General features: G+C 51.2%; 2 protein-coding genes across 3 annotated transcripts in view; one reads left to right on the top strand and one right to left on the bottom strand.

Annotated features, from left to right (window-relative positions):
- Window positions 1-40: 40 nt before the first annotated feature.
- JPH4 (junctophilin 4) lies at window positions 41-10,280 on the bottom strand. 2 transcript variants are annotated; one of them, XM_041758723.1, is made up of 6 exons: window positions 9,661-10,280; window positions 8,569-9,118; window positions 7,123-7,894; window positions 3,741-3,859; window positions 2,894-3,441; window positions 41-1,992 (listed from the first exon to the last, which is right to left on the bottom strand). In XM_041758723.1, the coding sequence occupies exons 2-6, from the start codon at window positions 8,945-8,947 to the stop codon at window positions 1,909-1,911; spliced, it is 1,902 nt and encodes a 633-aa protein (XP_041614657.1). In that variant the 5' UTR covers window positions 8,948-9,118; window positions 9,661-10,280; the 3' UTR covers window positions 41-1,908. The 2 variants fall into 2 exon arrangements, with proteins under 2 accessions (XP_041614657.1, XP_041614658.1); XM_041758724.1 differs by having other exon boundaries at window positions 2,894-3,426; window positions 9,661-10,278.
- LOC121493112 (dehydrogenase/reductase SDR family member 2, mitochondrial-like) overlaps window positions 8,029-26,674 on the top strand; it is a 46,143-nt gene continuing 27,497 nt past the window's right edge. Inside the window, exons 1-2 of the mRNA XM_041758726.1 lie at window positions 8,029-8,120; window positions 15,595-15,894. The gene's annotated coding sequence lies outside the window, so the exon portion shown is untranslated. The remainder of the gene's footprint in view (window positions 8,121-15,594; window positions 15,895-26,674) is intronic.

The following is a 26,674-nucleotide window of genomic DNA, read 5'->3' as shown; positions in this document are numbered from 1 at the left end:
CCACTCCGCTCCTCTCCCCCCAGCGCTTCCTGGTGCGCGGCCGGGCGGGGGTTGGTGCCTCGTCTGGTCCTTCCCTCTCTCCGCCCCCCCCGCCCGTCACGGGACCCCGCCCCCCCGGGCCGCCCCGCAGAGCGGTCTAGAATCCTCTGACCTCAGTCTTCAGGCTTCGGAGTTGAGGGCAAAGAGCTCTTCTGGCGGCAAGGCTGCGTAGCCGGCCTGGGGTTCCCCAAGAGGCCTCTTTGTACACTCACCACCCAGAGGCCCTCAGAGAGTTTGGATTTGAAGCCATCGCACCCCAAAGGAGATGACAATCCCCCCCCTTTTTTGAACTTTTTTATTAATATATTTTTTTGTTAAATTTCTTTGTATTTTTTTTTCCTGCAAGACTTGGTGTTGGCGGCACTGTTGTAGTTTAACTTCAATCCCAAATTCCATGAAATAGAAATCAGAAGTAAAGGTTTAGAGGGAAGGAAGGGAGGCAGGCCAAGGAGTAAACAGAGTTTGACTAGAAAAAAAGAAGAGGGTATATGTGGTGGGCATTCCCAGGCAAGGCCATTCCTTGAGGGAGGGGGTTGGCAGGCAGCTCGCATCTGCCTCATGCAGGGGAGGGAGGAAAGATCCCCTGGGGACCCTACAGAGGGGTCCCCCTCTTCCTAGGGCTTCCTGCCCCCAGGGGAAAGCTATTAACAGGGATCAGCCACAACCTCAAACAGGGCTCTCCACCCACCTCTCACCCTGGTTTGACTCCCACCTCTGCCCTGCCTGGAAAGTGTGTGAGAGATTGGCTTCCTTTGATCCCTCTTTCTGTTGTTTTCCCATTTCACAAGATTCTGATGTGAGGGGGAAGGGATATAACCCACTTAGAAACTACTAAACTCGTTACAGCTTCTGCTGCTCTGTGAGTTCCTGTTATCTAGGCTGGTTGTGTTCCCTGGAAATGCCTCCCCCCCACCCCCACACCACAACTGCCAGAGCTGGGGAGTGGGGTCCTAGCTCAAGTGCCTTTAACCCTCTGCAGTAGAAATGTCTTCTTCAGGCCCCTTAGAAATCTAATCAAAGGCCACAAGTGAGTCCAGACCAATCAAATAAACTATTAGGGGGACAGAGGAGGGTGGGAGAGGTCAATGGGTAGACGTGACAGCATTGGACATTTTCTTTCCTTTACACATTGCTCTTGACAAGGCATGCCACCCCAGGGGGTCGGACGAGGGGCTGGCCGTTGAGGAAAGGAAGAGGGAGATCCTAGGGAGTCATTCTACTTTTCATCTCCCTTATCTCCTTCAGGGAAGGATGGAGTTAGGCAAGAACCTAGCTCAGTGCTTGGAGGTGAGATAGGCTCCTCCAAGGTCAGAGATGGAGGCCGCTCCTCCTCTGCCTCTTTCACTAGGGCCACACAGGGACACCAGGCCCCTTGGGTCAGGGAGCCACAGCAGCTCAGCCAATGCCTTGCCCGGTATACAGTCATCCCTTCTCTGTTTTCTTCTTCCTTTCTACTCAGCTTCCAGAAGACTCCTCAGGACCCCAAACCCCCACCCTCATCAAAGTTCAGGTCTAAAGAAAAGGCGGGGAAGACATGGGGCAATGGTCTGACTTAGATTTGTGTGTCTCAGAGAAGAGAGCAACTCTGAGCAAGAAAAGCCCTTCATATGTAAACAATCTAGAGAGAGAGGTGGGGGTGGGGTGGGGAGGGAGTTAGGAAGACAGAGACAGATCCAGAGTAAATGAGAGAGTCTGAAAGGAGAGCTGGAAAGAAAAAGCAAAAGACAAAATTAAAGGGGGACAAGGAAGAAAGGGAAGGGAGAAGAGAAAGAAAGGAGAAAAAACAACCAGGAGGAGGAAAGGAGAAAAAGGCAGGTCAAAGAAGTGAAGAGGCAGCAACCAAAGCCAGAACTTGGCTGGGCAGGAGCCTCAGGTGAGGAGCTGGGAGAACAGGAACGCCAGGCTGAGGTCCAGGAGGGCCACGGCTCCCACCACCAGCGGGTTGGCAGCTCCCTAGAGAGATAGGGAGAAAGGCGGTCTCAGCCCCTGACAACTATGTCCAGCGACAGGTCCCACCTTCTGCCCTGGCAGAAGCGGCAAACTGAGGGTAAGGTCAGAGCCAGGGGCATCTCCAACCTTTGTTCTGGATCGCAAAAACACCTGTCTCCTCCCAGGCAGGGCCCCTCCTTCCCTCTGGCTCCCTCAGTCAGGAACAGCCCTTCCAACCCCCCCCCCCCCACAACTCCCATCTCACTGGTAAGTCACGTGGCCCAGGCAGAAGGTGCCTGGCCTTAGTAGCAGACGTTGGCAGCAGCCCTCTTACTGCGGTAAAGCAGAGAGGGATGAAGGGGTGAGGATGTGGTTGCTAGGAAACCGGAGGAGGCCTGGCGTCCAATCAGAGTAGAGGGTTCTGGGAAACTCCACCCCTCCCAGTTTTCTGCCTCCTTTCCCATTTCCCTTCTTCCCAGGAGAGGGAGGGAGAGCCAGGGTAGGGAGGGAACAAGCTTTTCCTTTTTTATTTCTGGGCACCAAAGAGAGAAAGTGTGGAGGTGGGGGTGGGGGTGGAGTAGGAAGCCAGGAGCTGGAAATGATATGGAAGGAGAACAGAGAAAGATGTTTTGGCTCTACCGTTCCTTACTGGTAACCTTGGGCAAATTACTATAAGTGCTCTGGGCCTCAGTTCCCCCATCTGTCAAATGAGGGAGCTGGAGATGGTTCCTAAGGCTGCTTGCAGCTCACAAGTTCCTTTTTTTTTTTTTTTTTTAGGTGGGATATAGTCCAAGAATGGGCAGGCAGAAAGGAAGCTGAGTCCAAATCAGAGCCCCTGAAGGAATCAGAGAGAGGTCTGGACAGGATGAGAGGCAAGGCTTTGAGGTGGAAAGGGGCCACAACGCGGGGACGGAGGGCAGCTCACCGGCTGGGCGGGCCTCTCAGTTGCAGCAGGCTCCTCAACCTCTTCCGTCAGGCACCTGGCCTCAGGACCCCTCAAGGATGGGCCCTTCAGGACCGGTGTGGCCATGGGCTCAGGCTCCGAGCCCCCTGGGGCTCTCAGCTGGGGCAAGGGCTCTTCGTCCTCCCCTTCCTCCTCTCGAAGACTTCCAGAGCTGTCGCTGCAGCCTCCGAGGAGTGGGGAACCGTCTCTGGGCCCTGGCCCCTGCATCCCAGCCTCGTCCTCAGCCTCATAGCCAGCTAGTTCCTCTGCCTGTTCACTGGGTCCCCCCCACTCCTCAGGCCAAGCTTTGGGGCTGGAGAAGGGACCCCGGTCCCCTCCAGGAGGCAGTGGGCTCCGGCGGGCAGGGGGTCGCCAGGGTTGGCGGGAGGAGGCAGGACTGCTGGGCAGTTCAGGGGAGCCCTCTGAGGGGGTCAGTCCATTCTCGTATACCCCAGGGCTGTCCTCATCCAAGGGCTCTGTGTCAGAACCTTCTGAGTCCTGCCTGGGTCTGCGGCCTGTGGCAGGGATACCTAAGAATCAGAGGGGCCTAACTGGCCTGGGGCAGCAAAAACTAGAGTTTTATCCTGTCTGGGCACCTCCCAGGATGTTGCCACCCTAGCCTCTTGGAACCAGACCGCAGACCCCTAGTCCTTATTACCCTGTTTTATAAATTCCCAGTTCTACTCCCCAAACAACTGGGTGTGGCCCCCACCCTCATCCCCTTAGAGCTTCATACCTTGGCTTTTCCCACCCCAGTCCTCTGCAGGGACTTCCTTCCCTTTCCCCACACTTGAGCCCCTCCAGCTCCCCGGGGCTGCCCACGCCTCACCTGGGGCCTCTAACATGGGTTGCAGGTCCTGGGCTATCAGTTTGGCCATTCGAGCTGCCTCCACAGCCTTCTCAGCGACACTGCTGGCTGCCACTGCCTTTAGGAGGGCATCTGCCGCCCTGTCGGGTTCCAGGGACAGCGACTTAGCAGGTCTGCTCAGATGCTCCCGCCCCCTGGCCTGTGTCCCCATCACATCATGGTCTCTGGATCTGAGTTCACCTCTGGAGTCCTCAGTCTTGCTCACACACTGCCAGCTGCCCCCCTCCCTTGCCAGCCAGGGCGGCTGGCCTCTGGTTCCCACTCCTAGACCTGGAGTCTGTGCCTGCTCTCATCACACTCTCCTATTCCTCTCACACCTGCCACCATCATGTCCTATAGTAACACTTCCCTTCTTCCAGCCACACCACCAGCCGCCTTCAACCCTGTTATACCAGTCCCATCCTGCTCCCTTCCCAGGGACATCTGAGACCTTATGCTCTTAGTACACCTCGGATATTGCACCTTTAGTACAACCACAGATGGTTGCACATGCTTGGTTCATCCCAGCAGCTTCCCTCTCCCTGCCCCTTGTTCTGGGCCACCTGCTCCCCATGGCTAGAGCCTTCACCTCCTTTTCCCTTAGCACTGCTAACCCTCCTAATGTAACCCTTCCTCTCCCCTGCAGATTTCCTTTTTTTTTTTTTTTTTAAGATTTTATTTATTTATTCATGAGAGAGAGAGAGAGGGAGAGAGAGGCAGAGACACAGGCAGAGGAAGAAGCAGGCTCCATGCAGGGAGCCTGACGTAGGGCGTGATCCTGATCCCTGGGACACCAGGATCACGACCTGGGCCAAAGGCAGGCACCAAACCACTGAGCCACCCAGGGATCCCCCTCTGCAGATTTCCTAATGTGGCAATTTCACAGGCTGCTTTTCTTTAGCTGCTTCTATTACCATACTGTGCTCATCCCTAGGTCACTGCCCCTGCCTCCCTGATCCATCGTATCCTTTCTGAGCTCTGGAATTGGGGTAAGCATAGGTCCCCACCTTTTGCTCTTCCTACTCCCTCTCCCAGCCACCATGCATTTCTCACCATCACGATTATACCTTCTGAATAAGCTCTTAGTTATCTTCCCTGCCACGTGTCCCTCCCCTTGTGCCCTGCTTCCTGGGTATGGGCAGTCTTTCCCCATGGTGGTTTCCCAGTTCTCCCTTTGGTGTCAGATGCTTCCTCAGTTTCCCTTCCTTTCCACCCTCTGTTAACTGCAGATGCCCCGTGATCATTCAGTGAGTTCTGTAATCCTGACTGAAGGTGGGGTACAAAGGGGCAGAAGTAGAGGTAATCAGACATACTTGGGCTTAAATGGATCAAGCCTCTGCTGCTGGCCCCGGGTTTGTTTTATCTGGCTTGGGAAGGCAGTCTGGGTGCCAGGGTAGGAAGAAGGGTGGTGGGGTTCACTGTAGTCTTAAGCCTACCCCCTTTCTATGTCCCTCAGGAGATATGGCCAGCTTCTTCCCTTCAAACCTGCTGGGTCAAGGACTTTTAGAACCTGTTTGGAGAGACCTCAGATAACCCTGTTCTTCTCTCTTTTGGCTGTCAGATTCTATATGACTAACCCTGCCCTGAAACTAAGCTGGTCTCAGGGTTTAGGGCAGGGGAGGATGATCACAGTCTCGGGTTGCATGGAGTTCTGTCGGCAGGCCGAAAAGCTTTAACACTGACAAGGGGCTGTGTTTTTGTTTGGAGGGTGTAGATGAGCAAGTCCTATTCAGTAGATCCAGTCTTCAGGCCAGGCTCAGGCTACCTGGCAGAGGCACCTGCTGCTGAGGCTCTGCTGTTTCCATGGCAGCTGGCAACCAATCAGATTTGCCAGGCCTGTTGCTGGGGAGACCAACCAGCCTCCTCCCACTGACAGATCTTTCAGCTACAGAGATCAGTTTTTCCTGTCCATGCCTGTTTCTCATCTAGGCTAAAGTGCTCCCTGGGTGCCCTGCCCTCCCCCTTCCCTGGCTTAAGGCCCTGGACTCTAACGGCTAGACACTGAGATGTAGCTACAGATAGACATCTCTGGGTCAGGCATCTACTTTGGGTATGACCTGTTTCTACATACACATTTTGGGCACCCCTTATACACACTCACTGGAGCATATTTGGACATATCTTGGCCTCTGATCCTTTGAAACAGGCTCAAATTTAAACAAATCCTTCAACCATACCCTCCCCTTTAAAGAATATCCAATACATAAAAATTCACACTTCTGAGTTGTATAATTCAGAGGCCTGTGAACCTCATTACAAATGGCTTCCTTTAGGTCTGTGCTATCTAATCCAGTACTTAGAATGTGACTAGTCTGATTTGAAATGATGTGCTATAAACATAAATATATACTAGATTTCAAGACACTTAGTAAAAAAAAAAAAAAAAAAAGGGAATGTAAAGTCCCTCATTAGTAATTTTATGTTGATTATAGGTTGAAATGATCACATTTTGGATATATCGGTTTAAATGAAAATATACTATTTATGGGGCACCTGGCTAGCTCACTCAGTGGAGCATATGACTCTTGATCTCGGGGTTCCTTGAGTTCAAGCCCCATGTTAGGCCTAGAACTTACTTTTAAAAAATGTAATAATATCATTTATCTGTTACTTTTTATTTTTTTCACAGGGCTACTAGAAGATTTTAAAATCAAATATCTGGCTTACATTATATTCCTACTGCACAGTGCTGCTTTAGATAATAAGATAACGCATGGATAATAAGATAATCATGTAATCTGATTTAGGGAGAGAAAATTTCATTTATAGGCAAGGCTCTTCCCCTCAAATCTTTATCAGTTGGGTAAAGGGAGGCAGAGGAGGCAAAGCTGAGAGGAACTATCTTTCATGTGGCTAGGTCAGCTGTACAAACTAGATCTCCCCAAAGCCCAAAGCTGAAATAACATCAGTCTGTGGGCAGGCCAGGATGTGGCTAGGAATGCACATTCCCTGTCCCTCTGCCCAGGGCTGCTGCTTCCAGCTGCAGGAGGAACACTGAGGACATGTCTGAGTTCCAAGAGGTTTCTGAGCATGCACAAGCCAGCACTCCTTGCTACTCCCACACACAACAATGACACACATCCCCACAAAAGACACTAAGACACACTTATAGTCTAACACGGCTTCCCTCAAATACCCAGCCACCCACAGCTACACCCACATCCACCTGTGGCCTCAGATATAAACACTCCAAACACCCAGGGCTACAACTGCTTGGCCCTAGGCCGGCTCTTCCCCCACCAGGCCCTAGGCCTTGGGTCCTGGCCCTCCTTTCAAAGGGCATTACCTCCCCGCCCCGCCCCCAACTGTCCCCAGGGTACCTTCTCCACTTAGCCCAGCTCTGGCCTCTGCAGCGGATGCCCACCTGGCAGCGGCGATCTCCTGGCGCTGGCGGGCAGCGCTCACGGCTCGACGGGCGCCTTCGACAGCCCTGTCCACCTTCTCCTTGACTTTGCCCCGGCGAAGGGCCAGAGGCAGGAGGCTGCGCACGCGGCCCCCGTGCACCAGCCGGTTGCGCTTGTACTTGCCCTCCTCGCGGGAGCCGTCCGGGCGGGTGGTGCGTCCGTAGCCGTGCCGCCGGTTGCCCAGCCACTCGCCCTCGTAGCGCAGCCCGTTGGAGCGCTGGCTCACGCCGAAGCCGCTGCGCCGGTCGGCGCGCCATTCGCCCGCGTACACCTCAGTGGCAGAGCCCTCGATGAGGGCGGGCGGAGCCGGGGCCGGGGGCCCGCTGGCCTCGGAGCCCGGGGGTCCTGTGCTGCCCACCTCGCTGCTCACCTCGCTGCGCAGGGAGCCCCGCTTGCTGCCCAGGGAGCTGCGGCGCCCGCCCGCCCGGAGCCCGCTGAGCAGCAGCGAGCGGCGGAAAAACCCGCCGGCCGCGGGGGTGCGCTTTCGGGAGGACGCGCCGTCGGCGTCCCCCGGCCCGGCCAGCACGAAGCCGCCCCGGGAGCCCGAGGCCGGGCTGCCTCCCTCGTCGCCCGGCAGGGGCAGGGGCGGGGGCGGTGTCGGGGGGTCGCTGTGGCCCGAGTCCAGGGAGGTGCGGCGGGGCGAGCGCAGCAGCGCCGCCTGATGGTAGGGCACACTCTGGCGCACCCCGTAGCCGTGGCGCTTCCCGGCCTGCCACTGGCCCTGGTAGGTGCCTGCGGGCGGGGTAGGACGGGGAGAAAGGGTCAGGAGCCGCTGCTTCCTGCACCCCAGGCCCCCAGCGCCCCTGGAGGCCTACGTGTCGGGAGGGAGAGGTGGGGACAGTCCGCGTGGAGATCGAGGACAAGCACGAGGAGCCGGGACGGGCCAGGCTGGGTCAGAGGGTGTGCAAGAGCATAGTGAAGACGGACAGCAGGAGATCCCCGGATTTGGGGCGTGCAGGTAGGTAAGGGCAAGGGGGAGGGGCAGGCAGGCCGGGGGTGTGTGGAGGGCATAGTCCAGAGCGCGTGAGGGGCAGGCTTGACGGGTGCTTAAGATAGTCATGTGACAGGCAGACAGGACTGTGAGAGGACAGGCAGAGCGGAGGTGTTAGGGAGAGGGCAGGTGTGGGACAGGCAGGTGGGGGCGGGCGAGGGTCGGGCAGACAGGGAGGGGGTGAGGGCAAGCCGACTGCAGCCCCGGGGGAGGGAGGGAGAAGCAGGCAAGGGCCAGACCGCTGAGGCAGGCGTGTGCGGAGGGAGGAGAGGGCGTCACGATGCGCGCGGGGGTGGGGGGCGCATATGGCTGGGAGGGCGGGCGGGAGAACGCCGGGGCAGGAGGCAGATGGTGGGGAAGGCGGACGCAGGACAGGCGGACGAGCAGACAGACACTAGTGGGCCGGGCCCCGCACCTCCGTCGGAGTAGGTCTCGGTGCCGTAGCCGTCCTGGAAGCCGTCCTTCCAGAGCCCGGCGTAGCGCAGGCCCGACACGCTCTCCCACACGCCGCTGCGCCCCTTCAGCCCGCCCAGCCACTCGCCGCGGTACGTCCAGCGGCTCTTGCGCTCCACGCCCAGCCCTTCGCGCTTGCCCTGCTGCCAGTGGCCCTGGTAGCTGTGTCCGCCGGGCCCCGTGAAGACGCCCAGTGACTCGAAGCCGTGCGCCCAGCAGCCGCTGTACTCGCCCTGGGCGCCGGGCCCGGTGCACACGCCGTAGCCATGTGCCCGCCCCGCCTCCCAGCCCCCCACGTAGCAGCCCCCGTCGTCAAAGTCGAACTTGCCCCCGGGGGACATGCATGTAGTTGGCGCGGCCTCAGCCCCCCGGCGGCTCAGCGCATCCTGGGGCTGGAGAGCCGGCTGGGGGCCTGCAAGCCGGGCGAGGCCTGGGGGCGGGGGCAGTTAGACCGGGGCCGGGCGGGGGGGCCCCAGCGCGGGCAGGCAGGGCCGGACCCTCATCCTGAGTGGCTGCGGAGAAAGAGGGGGGAAGTGGCGAGCGAGGCCCCTCCTCTTTGCCCGCCGCTCCCTGGCCCAGTGGCTCTGGGGCATCAGCACCGCCCCCCAACCCCCCACCCTTCGACAGCGTCTTCTAGCAGCTCCTAAGCTTTGGAGGCATGGGGGCTCCCCCACCCCTCCCTCCCTGTAGAGGGCCCCTCCCAGGACCTGGGGCCCCAACCCCCAGCGGTAGTCCCCCTTCTCCAGCCTAGAACCCCCAAAAGTCGAGCGTAGATGGCAGTAGCTGGCGAGGTGGGGGGGTGGTGGTGGTGGTCCCTAAGAGGGGGCTGGGCAGAGTCGTAGGCCACCCGCTCCTCTGGCTGCTGTCAGAAGCCTTCTGCCCCTGTTCCGTGGCTTCCCAGGCAAGGGACGGGGGTTGAAAATGTAGGGGAGGATCGGAGCAAGGTGGGCAGTGGGTTTGGTGGGGGAAAGGATGGCGATGGAGGAGGCTCCGCAGGGAAAAGGCGAGGGTGGGGATGGGCAGACAGGCGGAAGGGAGGGGGCAGGTTACTCACCATGTGGGCTGGGGCTCAGGCTGCCTCCCAGGCACAGCATCCATGGCAGGATACCTCCACTCCCACCTCGTCCCGACAAGCCAAAGCCCCCTCCCCTTCCGGAGAGACTGCTCCTACCCAGAGAGCGAAGGTGGGGGAGCCGCAAGAGAGAGTCCCCTCTCTCCCCAGCTGGAGGAGCAGGCGGTGGGGGTGAGGGGCGAGGTAGTGGGGAGGGAATGAGAATAGTGGAGGGGGAAAAATCTGCCTTGGATGGAGATAGGGAAGAGGAGCTGGGAACTGGATGGGGAGAGGGGGCTATCAAAAGGGGGTGTCTTTTATTATTTTTTTCCTTCTTATGGTTGGGAGAGGAAAAAAATCAAAATTCCGATTCCATCCCAGCACAAATCAATGTTTGCTCCATCCCAGCATCACGGGGGAGGCTGGGCCAGGCAGATTTAAAGGGGCAGGGAGAAGAGAGAAGAGGAGAGGGTGGGGAGAGGAGGAGAGGAAAAAGACACAGTGGCGATGTTAGCAGTTGGGAGGGGAGGGTGCCCAGGCTGGAAAAGATGGGTGCCCGCTAAACCTAAGGAGAGGGAGGAGGCAGGTAGAGAGGAGAATGAGAGGCGCAGAGACCCCCAGGGTGGAAAGAAACTCTGGGATGCCAGCAGGGAGTGGGGTGAGACCGAGGGTGGGGGTGGGGGGAGAGGGGAGGGGAGCAGAGCCAGAGGGAGGAGACTGAGCTGAGGATGGGGAGGCTGGGGGAGGCCGAAGCCAGGCGGGGGAGGAGAGATGCAGGCAAGACCGGGAGAGGGCGAAAGGAATACAAAGAAAGAGGTGCAGGGGTGAGAGCTAAGGAGGGGGAGATGCTGCTGGAGGAGGGAGGGGGAAAGACCCATTCTGGGCCTGCTGAGGGTTGGCAAGCTGGAGAGAAGCTGGGGAGGAGGAGGAAGAGGGGGAAAGAAATAGATAGGGAGAGTGAGAATGAATAAGGGTTGTAAGGGAGAGAGAAAGCTAAGCTCTGCACAGGGGAGGGCTGGCATGGGCATAGAAATCCAAGCAGGAAGAGCCAAAGCAGAGGCAGGAGGGCCGGAAGTGGTGTTTGCAGGGTTCCAGGGAGAAGGATGGACCTGCCAGCTGCTTGGATTGAAGCCAGGAAACCTTTGGGCATGGATGCCTGTGTCCACCAAGTCCACTGTCCTCCCTGGGTAACTGCTGCAGAGGGACCAGGAGGTTCCCTTACTTGCACTTTCTGAGGAAGCTTGAAATGGGGATCTGCAGGAAGCCTAGACCTCACTACCTTCCACCGCCCAGCAACTATTTCTCCCTGGGTTGTCCCTCGAAGGGAAAGGGGTGGCAAGAGGGGTGTATTGTTTTTCAAGGGGGAATGGGGGTAGGGGGTGGGGGGTCATGCTTGGTAGTGACATGAAGACTTTGGGGCTTCGGAGCATTTGCAAACCTAGAAGCTAAGACACAGAGACATATTGGGGGGCCTCTATTGTACCAAGGCCCCTCCAGCCCACCACCCTTCCAGCCATTCCCAAGAGGGGCAGCACACCCTGGGCCTCATTGTTTACAGACAGAAGCAGGCACATACTGTCTTCCCTGCCTCTCAGCTTATGGGTGAGATGCTGCATCCATCCCGCTCCTCAGCATTCAGGAGGGAAGACACTGTCCAAGTACACATGCCACGATCAGTAGTCAGATGTACTCAATTGCTTTCATTTTCCTACAAAGTCTGATCCCCTCCATCATTGTACAAAGAGAACTGAGGCCCAGAGGGGAAAGCCACTCACTAGAGTCACACAACAGAGATGGCAAAGGTAGGATTAGAACACTAGATGTTAGACCTCTGAGCCCTGTAACTCCTCCCAGGATTCCGTACACTTGGGAACCTCCCTCAGACTCCGGAACTCTATTTTGAGTATTTTAGCAAAATAAAGAGAGTGAGGTTCAGAATAAACAGCAACGTCCCTTGAAATTTATTTTTATTTATTTTCTCAAAATCGGAGAAATGTATGTTAAGTCTCTGGGGCAGGGACCACATCTTCAAAGTGCTTTGCACAGAACAAGGCAGCTGTGGGTCTACTTGGGCTAAGACTGAGGGTGGGGAAGTCCTCCCTCCTTTCGTTCCTCCCTCCCTTTAGCAAACATTTACATACTTTACTGTGTACCAGGCACACTGCAGGCGCTAGAGGTACAGTCTCACCCTCATGGAGCTTCCTAGTGAAACAGACATGACTAACAAGCAACTCTAGTGTAGTTAGTCTGAGGGTAGAAATAGGGAGTAGGGATGAAAACTAACTTAGGCTGGCTGCCTAGGGAAAGAGACATTTGAGATGAATCCAGAAGGGATTCTGGAGCAGGCCGAGCTCCATCACATTGCTCCTGCTGAGGTATTCAGGCCTGTGTTTTCTGCCGGGGGTGGGGGGGTGGGGGGGGGTGGGGTGGGGTGGACAATAAAAGAAAAGCAATCTATAGGCTAGGTGAGACCTGTGCCCTGTTCTTTAGGGAGAAAGGATGGGAGGGGTAGGTGGAAAGTAGGGATGACTCTGTACTGAATTCTGGGCTGCAAACCCATGCGTAGAGCTGAAGAAATCACTAACAGAACTCCCCTGGAACTTGGGCGCAGGGTCCCTGCCACCCCACTGGATGAGGCAGTCTTCCAGCCCCAATCTGGTCTGTCCCTATAGGTCCTGTCATCCCTTCTTTTAAGGCAGAGACACTTTTTTTTTTTTTTTGAGAGTGCACTGGTTTTGCCACAATTTACCATTATGCTGGGGTCATAGAAAAGGGAATCCAGAAGGAGTAGAGCATCTCTGTGCTTAGAACCAGACGCTGTGTGTGGCACCACACCTGTGTTACTGCCTCAGTGCTCCAATGAAACTAACTAAGCAGCCCAGGCTGGAGGCTGAGAACTGGGCTTTCAGAAATGGACAGACCTATGTCTGAATCCCGACCATACTGCTTATTAGCTAGAGGAACCCCTAACTTTCCTGAGCTGCGGTATGCAGAGCTCTGAGAGGGAAATACGCTAATCAGCTCTAGAGCTTGTTGTGAGGACTGAAATAATCATGTATGAATAGCGTTGGGATTATATATAAAGGAAGACCCACAGGGCATAGTGCCTAATGCATAGTAAATACCCAGTAAGTGGTGGCTTGAAAAATAGGTTGGCATTATGCCAGTTTTATAGGTGAGGAGTCTGGGACCCAGATGTTAATTTATTCAATGTTGCACAGCTAATATATGGGAGTCCTTGGAGTTGAGTATAGCTCAAACTCCCAAGTTGGTATATACCCCAACAAAGGCAATTTGGGTGCCTGTTTATAAAAGTAAAAGATGCTTATTGTAAAACTAAGAAAATAAAGGACAATATCAGGAATAGAAATCACCCCTAGTCTCACTGTATAAGAAACATGTTAGTGTATTTTTATATTGTCTTCCTTGTATGCCCTGTTTATTTAACATAATTAAATACTGCACATGCAATTTTGTTTCCTACTTATTTGCTTTGCATTACAGCGTAAGCATTTTTCCATGGCATTAAAGCATCCTGGAATTTTTAATGGCTGCATACTATTCCACTGTTTGGATGCAGTGTGTTCTGTTTAACCATCCCAGGATAGCACTTTTTATGCCATTTGTGCAGGTTTGTGATCAAAAATTAATATCTTTGATACAAATCTTTGTATCTCTGATGCTTTTTTTAAAAGATTTTATTTATTCACGAGAGACACACAGAGAGAGGCAGAGACATAGGCAGAGAGAGAAGCAGGCTCCTTGCAGGGAGCCTGATGTGGGACTCCATCCCAGGAACCTGGGATCACGACCTGAGCCAAAGGTGGACGCTCAACCACTGAGCCACCCAGGTGTGCCCCTGATTTTAAAAATGTTTTATCATGGGAAATTTCAAATGTATACCAAAGTAGACCAAACACCCCAAAAACCAAAATAAAGGACTCTGATGTACTCATCATTTAGCCTCAGCAATTATCATGCTTGGCTCATCTTGTTTTTTCCTTTCCCATATATTTCAAATTCTGAGTATCATGTTATTTGAGTATTGATTTTTTGAAGTCAGATTCCTAACGGTAGACTCACTGGGCCAGAGAGTAGAAATACTTTGTAAGATTTTGGATTTCTTTTGCTTGAATCACTTGCATAAGGGTTGTACAAATTTGTACTCTCATCAATTGTGCACGAGAGTGCTGGTCTTATTGCACCCTGACCTGCACTGACCTTTAGTTACACACACACACACACACACACACACACACACAAAACACACACACACACACACACACCTTCTGTAACACACCTTTTGCCAACATGACAGGTGAACGTGTTTTCTTTATATACATTTGTTTGATCGGTTGCTGGACTTATACAAAGGAGGCACCTGGGGACTGCAGTGGGCTAAACCCTCCTGAGGGACCCCCAGGAAACATGCTGGTGCTTCCTGGGGACCCTAGCCACACCTGTGGGGTGCGGGATTCATTTTTCCTGTTATTCTGGGACCAGGCAGGGTGGAGCTGGGGAAGAGTGTCCGCCTCATCCATGGGCAGCCACCAGGGGTCAGGATGGGGCCGGAGATCCTGATGGTGGGAGCTAGGGTAAGAATGGCCTGCAGCCAGACCCTGCATTTCCTCTGCTGGCCACTGCTGGCTTCACACACAGCTCCCCTCTGCTCCTCAGATTGTGATTCCAGAATGTTCTGGATGGCTGTCCCCTCCCGCTTCTTGCAACTCCCAGGTTTGGCTTGCTGAAAAGGGAAAGAGATGTTTGAGAACACAGTTCTGCTTCTTTCTCTACACTCTCTGTGGGACCGAGGCCACTATGGAGCAGGGATTTTTAACCTGGGGTCCATGAACCAAGGGACCCCACCCCCAAAATGGGCAAGTGGGGCATGGGTATCTGTTCCCCACCCCTCCCTTGGGGAGAGGACATTTTTTTGTGTGAGATTCTGAAAGGGGGATTCACATGCCTCCAAGTCCAGCATTTTGTGGTACCCTCTCATCCCTCCTCAGCCCATTTCATTTGCTTTCTGTGGGTATTGTGGGGGAGCAGCTTAGTGTGGTAAACATAGATGGTCCTGGGGGTTGTGCTAAGGAGCTGGACCCTCTGTATCATCCCCTGGAGCTGGGAGAAAGAGCTTGAGTTTTCCCTAGAGTGGTCTGGGATCAGGGAGGGAGGATGGGCAGCCCTCTAACCACCTGAGCAGTCAGCAGGGCTGCACTAGATTTGGGTGCACACCGAGATACCCTGCCTCACACTGAGGTCTGCATGTTTGTGTGCTTTAAATGACTGGCATGGGAGCAGAGAATCAGGGGAAGGCAGGCTGGTCCCAGGCTAGCAGGCTTGAAACCCATACCTCTGAGCCATGGGTGGTGGCAGGGGGAGGACACACAAGAGCTAGAGGAAACCAATTGTTTTCTGCAAGTGTGCTGCTCTGAGTCTTCCCTCACCACCACTTGCACTAAGCCATAGCCCCTGTGCATGTGCATCTGAGAGGTGAGGTTAGGGCCCCTGGGATTTTTTTTTAAAGATTTTATTTATTTATTCATAGACACAGAGGGAGAGAGGCAGAGACACAGGGAGAGGGAGAAGCAGGCTCCATGCAGGGAGCCCGATGTGGGACTCGATTCCGGGTCTCCAGGATCACAACCCAGGCTGCAGGCGGCGCCAAACCGCTCTGCCACCAGGATCCGGCCCCTGGGATTTTGAAGCTGGGGGCTTGGAGAGGCCAAGAGTCAAGGCCACAGTCATCCAACACATCACATAGGAAGGAAATATCAAGAGCATTCCTAAATCCCACATTAGTATTCCCTTTATCTCATGATAATGGTTTCTATTTGTACATGAAGATAGGGGTTTGGCAGCCAGGCGAAGGGAAGAAGGCAGCAGGGTTGAACCATAATGTTCCCACTTAGGTCTGCATGGGACGTTCTGTTTCAGGCTTCCTGGTTCCTGGTGTTCACTCTGGACTCGGTGGTTCACTCGTCTTGCTTTTTGGATCAGATTTTCACCCCCTGAGGCTTCAACTGCTTCTTCGCAAAGAACTTCCTTATTAAATGGGAGGTGAGCACCTGGTAAAGGCACATTCGCACCTAGTTGACTCTCTCTGGTGAAAATAGAAAAATCAAAAAAATATTTTAGAAGTGACATCTTTGAAGAAAACTGGGAACGACTGTTCAAAATGCTGTGTGCTGAGAAGAAGCATGGGTGGATTTCCACACCTGTGAAATTCCTTTTCAGGTAAAGCGCTTCCTCCATCTGGCCCATGGAGCCTGCAGGGGCCCCACCCTTTCCTCCCTTGCCCTTGTGCAAGTCCTTCTCGGGCCTGGCAGCCACAGACCCAGTTCTACTGGTTAGGCTCCAGGGCCTCCTGGGCAAGGCTGCTCTTGGGTGACCATAGAGACCAGAATGTGCTCTGGCACAAGTGTTAGGTGGAATAACAAGGGCTTTCACACCATGAGGTCACCTCCACCCCACCCTAAAGAATCTCTGCTTATACAAGCACACTTACCTGTCCGGTCTGTTCTTTGCTTCATAGCTTTCCAGTGAGCCTGGAATAGGCAGCAAGCTGCAGCCTGGTCATCATGTGAGACATGGAGAAGGTGAAGTTGACTTCACCCTTTAGCGAGGACTGAGCAGCCCCGTGCAGTGGTGCGGGGCCACTCTCCAAGTGGAACATGGGACTCTATGCCTAGGGCAGCTCTGGAGTTTCTTACATTGTGTTATTTATGGTTCTGCTCCTCCCCCATTCCCCGACCCCTTGGCCTAGAGGGCAGGGATCCCAATTTGATGCTAAGCAAAGCCTGAGGAACAATAAGAAACCAAAGGTGGTCACCTGACCTCTGGGGCTGCTAGCCCTTCCAAGATTACACTGGGCTACTGGGTTTTCTGGACTCGTTCTGAAACTCAAAGCTCAAGTTATTCCAGCCAAATTGGTGCCCTGGTGAGGAGGAGGCAACCAGGGAGAGGGGAGAGAGGTGTGGGGGCGCAGCAAAACTGTGACGAATGGGGACTGTTCCTTATGCTAGGCTCCACCGGTGTGGGAATCTGCTGCAGAAAGAAGAGAGAGGGATGCCTGGGTGGCTCAGTAGTTGAGTGTCTGTCTTGGGCTCAGGACGTGATCTGGATCTGGTGATCGATCTGCGAGGAGCCTGCTTCTCCCTCTGCCTATATCTCTGCCTCTCTCTGTGTCTGTCATGAATAAATAATTTTTTTAAGATCTTGAAAAAAATACAAAGAAAGAAAGAAAAAAGAGAGAGTATTGGTGGGAGTGAGACAAAAAAAGAAGCCCAGTGCACTAGAGGGATGAGCTTCTGGCCACTGTGGTAGCTCCAACTGGGCTGGACCCTCCTCCCTTTGGAATGCACTCATGCTAGTAAAACCCATTATCAGTTGGGTTTGGGATTTGGCCAGTTTAGGATGGGAAGGGCAGAAGGCCTGGGGCCCCTGGGGCAGGGGTGTGGGGTGCTGATGATGGTGGGGGTGGGGGTGTTGTGAAGTCACTTGACATTCAACTATCCAGTAACTCTTCATGATAGACACGACTTAGATGTTAGGTCTGAGCTTGTCCACAGGCTCCACACAAGTGGCTAGGGCCCTTGAAAAGGCTCCAGGGGGCTCTTCTCAGCAGCACAGGAGTCGGCACTGGCTCTGGAGTCTGTAGTGTGTGTCGTCTTTGGACAAGATATGGGACCAGTCTGAGACCCAGATTTCTTCTTATCTGTTCTGTTGGGCATAGTCATGCCTAACAAGTGTGAAGAGAATTAAGCTGCATAGCCAGGGAAGAGCCTGGCAGAGTGGGTGACACTTGTCTGGTCCAGCAGTCCTTGTTTTTGGCCTCCCCTTCTTCCCTGCCTCTAGCTCCTGCTAGTTAGAGGCCACGCAGCTAACACAGGGCTCTTGGCCACAGTTTCTGGGCTAGGGGTTTTGTCCCTAGCCCCTGTGGTCTCTCAGAGTCTTTGGCTGGTTGTGTCCAGTGCGCAGGGCTCTGTCTGGAGCTCTAGAGCAGGAGGCTGGACACAGAGCCACAGAGCCACAGACCCTTGGGAATCCTCAGGGCTGGGATCTCCAAGCTCTGGAGATCTGCCTCTCTGCAGGGTAGAAACTGGCTCAAGTATTCTGGTGCGACTCAGCCACTCAATGTCCCTTGCTTCAAGGTTTCATTCTTTCTGGATCCAGGACTCTTCAGGGACTTCCTTCTCCATTACCTACAAGGAAAGGTGACAAGGACTGGCTGTGGGTCCCTTACACTTTGGCATTGCTCCAACCATGTAGCACCTGAGCTTGAGGTAAGAGGGGAGAAGGTAAAGACTCCTTGGTTCCCTGCACGATTCTGCCCACCCTGGGCCTGAATATCTTCACTTGTGTGCAGATTGAGACTAGGCTGTCGGGCCTGACCCAGATAGAATCCTGTGATTTTCAGCTGCAGGGGAGACCTTTGTCTGGCAGGGCATATGTCCCAAGGGTGAGAAAAAGCCCTCCATGAGAGGATGAACCAGAAGCGGGTAACGAGAGAGATTTGTACCCACAGCAGACACAGTTCTCGAGGTACAATTAATAAAAGATTCAAACTTCAAGTTCTTATCAGAGACTCTCCCGTGGTGCTCCTCATTACATTTTACACATGGTAGTTGCTGAATGAATGACAGCGTTACAAGCCCAGCCAGGAGAGAGGGGAAAACACTGGGAGAAAGCACCTATGGAAGAAACAGGTCTGGGCTGCAGGGCAGGTGGGAAACATTCAAACATAAGGCAACTATGCGGTTCAGGGCCCTGTGTATTCCAGCCATGGCACAGAGTCAGCGTCTTAGTCTTTATGGGTCAGATGTCACATATTCCGGGATTACCTGTTCGCTACATGGCATGACTACTAATTCATGTTTAGGGTGTAGCCAACTCTGACATACAGCTTTTCTTCTATTATTTTGGCACCCAGCCAGTTGAGCACCAGCCTGTATTTGTGGGGATTGCCGTTTTTTTTTTTTTTTTTTGAGAGAGAGAGAGAGAGAGTGTGTGTGTGGGCGAGCAGAGCTAGAGGGCAGGGAGAGTAGGAGAGAATCTTAAGCAGGCTCAATGCCCAACAAGGAGCCCAATGTGGGCCTTAATCAACTGAGCTCCCAGGTGCTCCCTTTTGCTCTCTAATTTTTTATTCCTATTTTAGTAACATTGTTCTAAGAATGGAGGGATCATCTTGACCCCCTATGGTGTCTTCTCCACACTGTGGTCACAGGCAACCTTTTTCAGTGAATATCAGATGCATCACTGCTCAGCTCCAAACCTCCACTCAGAGCAACAGCTGAAGTCCTCATCATGGACTGGAAGCCTGGCCCTCCTTGACTTAATTTCTATCCTTCCTGTCAGTCTGTTCACTGTAGCTACAGAGTGGCTACTGGTAGCCACTGGTTTCCTTGCTGTTTCCTGAGCTACACCAAACACCCTGTCTCCTGATTTTACCTTAATTTTCACTGCTCTCCAGAACATTCTGTACTCTCCCCATTTCCTCCAGGCCTCTGCTCACTTTTTGCCTTGTCATCTTTTGCCCAACCTGGCCCAGTATGAAACAAACACTCCATCCCACATTTCTTGCCTCACTCACCTTGCTGTATTTTTTTTTTTTCAGAGCATTTCTCGGGCCCTGCCCTTCGTGTTTCTTTGATTGCCTGTCTCCCTCCACAGGAATGTAAACTCCTTAAAGGAATAGATTTTTAATTTAATTAATTAATTTTTTATTAGTTTTTAAAAGTATTATATTTATTTGAAAGAGATAGAGGGAGAAAGCATGAGCAGGGGAAAGGTGGGGTAGAGAGAGAAGTAGGCTCCCCGATGAGTAGGGAACCCTATGTGGGGTTCCATCCCAGGACTGTGGGATCATGATCTGAGCTGAAGGCAGATGCTTAACTGACTGAGCCACCCAGGCACCCCTAATTTGATTCTTTTAAAAATTTTATTTTTAAGAAATCTCTACACCCAACATGTGGCCTAAACTTACAACCCAAGATCAAGAGTTGTATGCTCTACTGACTGAGCCAGCCAGGTGCCCAAAGGAATAGATATCCTGTTTTTTTTTTTTTTTTAAAGATTTTATTTATTTATTCATGGTAGACAGAGAGAGAGAGAGAGAGAGAGGCAGAGAGAGAAGCAGGCTCCATGCAGGGAGCCCGACACGAGACTCGATCCTGGGACTCCAGGATCAAGCCCTGGGCCAAAGGCAGGCGGCGCCTAAACTGCTGAGCCACCCAGGCTGCCAGGAATAGATATCTTTAAACTCACTGCACTCCCTAGCACCTACAGAAGTACCTGGCACATAAGAGGATCTGAATAAACAGTTGCTGGATTTCTAAGTCATGAAGACCTTGAAAACACCCCTAGCCCTGTGCACCTGCTATGACAGCTCTTGCAGGTTGTCCCTGGCTGTCATGCTGTAGTCAGGCCTCTGCAGGGCCTGAGAGGTGGCCAATAGTAATCTGCCCATGCTTGCCTACCCACAAGGGTGTTATTGGACAAGGAGCCATTGCTGGATGCTCAGTAAGCTGAACACTGACAGCGGTTTTGTGGCAGAGAGAAAGTTTTACTGCAGGGCACCAAGCAAGGAGACAGGAGATAATTTCTCAAATCCACCTTCTTGTTTTTTTTTGTTTTTTTTTTTTTAATTTTTTTTTTTATTTATTTATGATAGTCACAGAGAGAGAGAGAGAGAGGCAGAGACACAGGCAGAGGGAGAAGCAGGCTCCATGCACCGGGAGCCCGATGTGGGATTCCATCCCGGGTCTCCAGGATCGCGCCCTGGGCCAAAGGCAGGCGCCAAACCGCTGCGCCACCCAGGGATCCCTCAAATCCACCTTCTTGAGGATAAGGGGAGCTGAGTATTTATGGGATTTTTTTTCCAAGACAGGGGTGATATGGGGGAGTGGAGCTCTTGAATGGATGTAGGTAATTGGAAGTTGGGAAAAGTGAGGTGCAAGGGAATGTTATTGCTGATTCTGTGAAGGTGCCACCCAGTGACATAGTTGTACTTCTATCGTGTGTATACAAGATGGCGCCAGCATGGCAAACAGGGGAGATCTTAGGGTATCATCACAGTGGTTCCCTTGACCCCTGGTCCCTTCTGTACAACTGCAAGAATTCTTCTCGGTTCCAATCTCAGCTCAGTCAATTTCTGCAAAGCAGGCTCATAAATCAATCAGGTCAACCAGAATTTCCTTAAAGTAGAATGTTCAAACATTTGTTAACTTGATGTGTCTGTTTCAAAGGAAGAGTTCATCAGGAGGCCATCTGCAGAAGCAAGGGACCCTTGGCCAGTTGCCCAGATGTGTTGTTGTCAGGGGAAGGGCTGGGGGCACAGCATGGGGTGGGTTATTGGAGGAGGGCAGGTGGCCACTCCATGGGTCCCATGTGTTTGCAGAGGTAACCAACAGTCCTGACATGGGCATCACTGTCTCTATTTTTATCTCCTGCATGGGTAGGGGGCCCAGGCACCACATCAACTCCTTTCCTCAATCTTCCTGCCCTTCATACTCTCCCAAGATGGAGCTACCTCACACCTACCTCTGCCATCCCCAGAAGATGCTTCTGGAAGGTTTGGCAGTTCTTCCTGATCCTGTATTCATCAGCCTTTTCTCAAGCTTCCTCCTCTCTCAGTGGCTCACCATGCCCATCTTCCCAAACCTCTTTTCCCTTCAGTTTCAAAACATACCTACTTTGCCTCCTGCTTCTCTGGCTCCTTTTTTGGCTTTCTTTTCCTCTTCCCCCCCACCAAAACACAATGATTTCTGTGTCAGTCTGAGCCTAGCCAAGAAAATGATTCTATGGAAGGCACTCCAAACAGGGGGTATGTACAGAGAATTGATAGTCCAGTGTTGGAGGATTGGGAGAGCAAACAGGCATTGTGGTGATTAGATGTGGTAACTTCCAGAAGCATTATTAACCCTGAGCTGGAGGAACAGAGAGAAGAGGTAGTGTTGCCAGAACCTCTGGGCTGAGTGGAGCAGCCTCCTGGCTACTTCTCAGACCACAGAATGAGGATGCACTGTGACAGCTGTGTGGACTCCTGGGGGCAAGCACTCGTGACTCTGCTAGTGTCCCCAAGGAGGTGTTCTTCAGCTGCTGCTAAAGCCGAAATCAGGAGGCCACAGCAAGATGAGCTACAGCTCCTAGGCCAAGTCTGGCTGCCACCTATTTCTCTATGACCTAAGAATTTTGTTTTTACACTTTTATTTATTAAAAACATATATTTTTTTAAAAACATATTTTTAAAGTAAGCTCTACACCCAAAATGGGGCTTGAACTCAAGACCGAGAGATCAAAAGTTACATGCTTTGCCAAGTGAGCCAGCCAGATGCACTCTGTCATCAATCCCCTCCCCCCTCTTTTTACATTTTTAAATAGTTGAAAAAAGAAAAAATAACTCATGGCACATGAACATTATAAAAAATTGAAACTTCAGTGTCCATAATTAAAGTTTTTATTGGAGGGTTGTCTAGGTGGCTCAGTGGTTAAGCCTTTGGCTCAGGTCACGGAGTCCCCGGATCAAGTCCTGCATCAGGCTTCCTGTAGGGAGCCTGCTTCTCCCTCTGCCTGTGTCTCTCCTCTCTCTCCGTGTCTCTCATGAATAAATAAATAAAATCTTAAAAAAGAATAAAGACTATTTTGGGACACAGTCATGCTTGTTCACTTATGTATTGTCTGTGGCCCAAATCCATAGCTGCCACGCAGGACTCTTCAGCCTTGAATTTCTATCTGCTGAGCAGCTCCAATTACAAGCTTCCCTTTCTCTCAAAACCACCATGTGCAAAAGGAAGAATTCATATTTCCTCTCAAATTCCTTCCTTTTCCTCAGCTACCCATTTCTGTTGGTGACATCATCCTTCTCCCAGGGTGGTGTTTACATAGGCTGGAACCCAGGCCCGGCCTCATGCTTAGATCCTCTGTCTCCTGCTTCCCACATCAAAGCAATTAGAAAGACCAAGTCTTTATAAGGCTTTGCAATCGTTTTTTGCTCCTTTCCCTTCTCAGAACCATCACCTGGGCTTGAGTCACCTCTTGCCTGGACTACAAATATGACCAAACAATGGGCATTACACCACATGAGTCTCATTCCAGTTCATCCCACACATCATCACCAAATTCATTTTTTGAATCATCCTGTTCAAAGGTCCTCCTTGGCCAGGCATTTGAAGCTTTCCATATAGTCCAAATGACTAAAATTTGGTTTCCCAACCTTGTTTTCTATTTCTTCCTTTCCTATACCTTGATATACACTCTTTCCCCCTAGGCTCAGTACACTTTACACTCTCCCCTCTGCTGGAATGGCTTTGGTACTTGTGAGAATTAGGTTCAGCTACGAGTGATCAAAAACCCAGAGTAAGAGGCCTTTTGAGTTGGTATCAGATCCCCTTGGACTTGTTTATCATTTCCCATAGCTTCTGGACATGCAGAGGGCCTGGGGCAGGCTTTAGCTGAACTAGTAAAGAAGGACAAAAGCCCAGTCTGTCATCTCAAATTAGGACAAACTCTGAGGTGTAATTTGTGTATCAGAGCTCCCTTTCAGGATCAGCTTGAGGCTGGCACTTTGCTGAAAGCACACCCTTGTCTTCCTTTCCATCTCTGCTTTGCTTCCCCAAATCCCTTACTTATTCCTCCTGGAGGCATTTAATGGTTTGCTTGGGGGACGCCTGGGTGGCTCAGCGGTTGAGCATCTGCCTTCAGCTCAGGGCATGATCCTGGGGTCCTGGGATCGAGTCCTGCATTGGGCTCCCTGTGGGCTCCCTGCTTCTGTCTCTGCCTATGTCTCTGTCTCTCATGAATAAATAAATAAAATCTAAAAAAAAAAAAAATAGTTCACTTGAAGTGAGGCCTGGTCTCAGGATCTGTGGCAGGCAGCCCAACCTAAGACATAAATATAACAGTGGCTTAAACGAGATCACAGTGGGTCTCACATGGTCTTTATTTTTATTTTAATATTATTATTACTATTTTTTAATGGAAGAGAAGTTTTTAAAATAAGATTTTATTTATATATTTTGAGAGGGAGAGAGAGCAAAGGGAGGGGTGGAGGCAGAGGGAGAGAGAGAATCTCCAGCAGACTCCTTGCTGAACACAGTACCCATTGATGGGCTTGATCCCACAACTCTGAAATCATGACCTGAGCTGAAATCAAGAGTCAGATGCTTAACGGACTGAGCCACCCAGATGCCTCTATTTTATTATTATTATTATTATTATTATTATTATTTTTTTTTTGAAAGAGAGAGAGAGAGCGCGCTTACATGTGTGCCAGTGGTGGGGGCAGGAGAGAACGAATCTCAAGCAGTCTCCATATTCAGTGCAGAGACCCAGGCAGGGCTGCATCTCATGACCCTGAGATCACAACCTGAGCTGAAATCAAAAGTCAGATGCTTAGCTGACTCAGCTACCCAGGCACCCTTGTATGATATTTTTTTTTAAGATTTTATTTATTTATTCATGAGAGAGAGAGAGAGAGAGAGACAGAGGCAGAGACCCAGGCAGAAGGAGAAGCAGGCTCCATGTAGGGAGCTGGATGCGGGACTCGATCCTGGTCCTTGTGATCACCATGTGAGCTCAACCACTGAGCCACCCAGGCATCCCACCTCTTGTATGATCTTGATGATCTTCATGGACTCAGACTGTTTCAACATAATAGTGCAATATTCTCATTGTGTAGCATTCCCTTAGGTCAAAGATAGCTGCTTCAGCTTATATCATTAAGTTCACATTGTAGCCAGCAGGAGGGAGAGAAAGAAAGGGAGGGGGTGCTCCCCGAATTGAAGAATACTTCCTGAAGGTTGAATGCCTCATGTCTGCTATATCCTTTTATCCAGAACTTGGTCAAGAGGCCATGCCTGGCTGAGAGGGACGCTGGGAAATGTAATCCTTATTCTGAGTGTACAATGGCACAGCTGAAATGTTGGGGCATGATTACTAAGGGAACAGATATTGGGGGACAGCAAATCATCTTAGTTGTTCTCTCCTTATCTCTGCCTGTTCAGTTTCTTTAAAACCCAGTACAAATGCCACTTTCTCCATGGATCTTTCTGTTAAGAAACAAAATTCATGGGCAGCCCGGGTGGCTCAGTGGTTTAGTGCCGCCTTCAGCTCAGAGCCTGATCCTGGAGAACCTGGATCGAGTCTCACGTCGGGCTCCCTGCATGGAGCCTGCTTTTCCCTCTGCCTGGGTCTCTGCCCCACCCACCCCCGTGTGTCTCTCATGGATAAATGAATAAAATCTTAAAAAAAAAAAAAAAGAAAATTCAACCAACTAAACTTGAAGATCGAATTGGCTTATTGAAGGATTCCTGAATCAGGCAGCATCTCATCTAGCAAGTGGAGGGGAGCTCCACTGAATGAAACAAATGAAGGGGTTTCTCTTTTTTTAATTTTTAAAAAGGTTTTTATTTACTTGAGAGAGAGAGAAAGGGCACGCGAACAGAGGTGGAGGGAGTAGAGGGGGAAACAGAGGGACTAGCAGATTCCTTGCTAAGCAGAGAGTCTGACAATGAGGAGCTGGATCCCAGGACTCCCAAGATCATGACCTGAGCCCAAGGCAGACACTTAACCCACTGAGCCACCCAGGCGCCCCAGAAACCTTAGTTTCAGTTGTGAACTGCCTGTTATACCACATTCTTTAAATTTACAAGTGTATAAGTACATTTCATAATTTTAGAAGCACATGTCTTTTTAAATTTTCTAATATAGCACTAACACATCTGAATATCTTTTAGTTTCTCTGTGAGAAGAACCCAAAAGTAGATAAATGTATATTCAGCAATTAATGATTTATTATTTCATCTTATTGGGAGATGTACATATTCAATGAAGTTAATTTACCACCTAACTTTAGGTTTTATGTAAAACCTTTAGCAAAGGTTTTAGTTTCCCAAAAAGATTTGAGGAAACTACTTAAGTAGACATAAATATTGCTGCAAAATTCACTTATAAACTTTTATGTTAGCTTACATCTATTTAATTCAATTGTTTTTAAGAATTGCTTAGACTGGGATGCTTGAGTGGTTCAGTAGTTGAGCATCTGCCATTGGCTCAGGACATGATCCCAGGGTCCTGGGATCAAATCCCACGTCGGAGACCTCATGGGGAGCCTGCTTCTTCCTCTGCCTATGTCTCTGCCTGTTTCTGTGTGTCTCTCATGAATAAATTCTTTAAAAAAAAGAATTGCTTAGACTACCTACAAAAATTATTAAATATTAGACAAAATCAGTCATCCTAAGCTATTTATTTTTTGTCAGCAGATCTTATAAGAGATAAAATGAACTTACTTGACTAGTAAATCCAGGTAGAATAAAAGTTTTATATTTAATGTTAACTCTAAAGACATTCCTGTGTCAATTAAACCAATGAACTTAAACTTTCAGTTACCGAAGATTATCCTGGATCATGTGACCTTGAAAAACATTTGGATTTATTTCTATTTTTCTGAGAATTTTAGAACCCTCAAATCTTACAAGTGCTCACCTTCAAACCAACTAGAGCTCTTTTACAAATTAATTTAGTAATGCCATCGGAGATAGAATAAGATCTCATATGTAAAATGTACACATATAAAGACATACACACAAGGTGCCTGGGTGACTCAGTGGTCACCCTGAGCATCTGCCTTTGGCTCAGGTTGTGATCCTGGGTTCCTGTGATTGAGGCCTGCATTGTGCTCCCTGCTTGAAGCTTGCTTCTTCCTCTGCTGTGTCTCTACCTTCCTCCCTGTGTCTCTCATGGACAATTAATCTTAAGGAGGCTGTGCTAGCATTTGGACACTACAGCCCATTTAGAAGTTTCTATTTTGAAAAGTACTCTTTCCGCCTTTTCTCCTTCAGTCTCTGGTAATTGTGGGCTGTGTTTACATTTCACAGACATAATTAAATGTATAACTTTAATGGACGCAGAAAGAAGAGCTCTTTCAAAAATGACTTTGGTTTCCTAAGGCCAAGAATTTCCAACTCTTTTGCAATAATCGAGAGAAGTTTTGGGATTTGTAAAAAGGTGCATTTTGAAT

Source organism: Vulpes lagopus, chromosome 6, assembly GCF_018345385.1.
Source record: "Vulpes lagopus strain Blue_001 chromosome 6, ASM1834538v1, whole genome shotgun sequence".
NCBI classification, from domain to species: Eukaryota; Metazoa; Chordata; class Mammalia; order Carnivora; family Canidae; genus Vulpes; species Vulpes lagopus.
The sequence above is the reverse complement of the archived record's forward strand: the minus strand, read 5'-3'. Positions and strand labels throughout refer to the sequence as shown.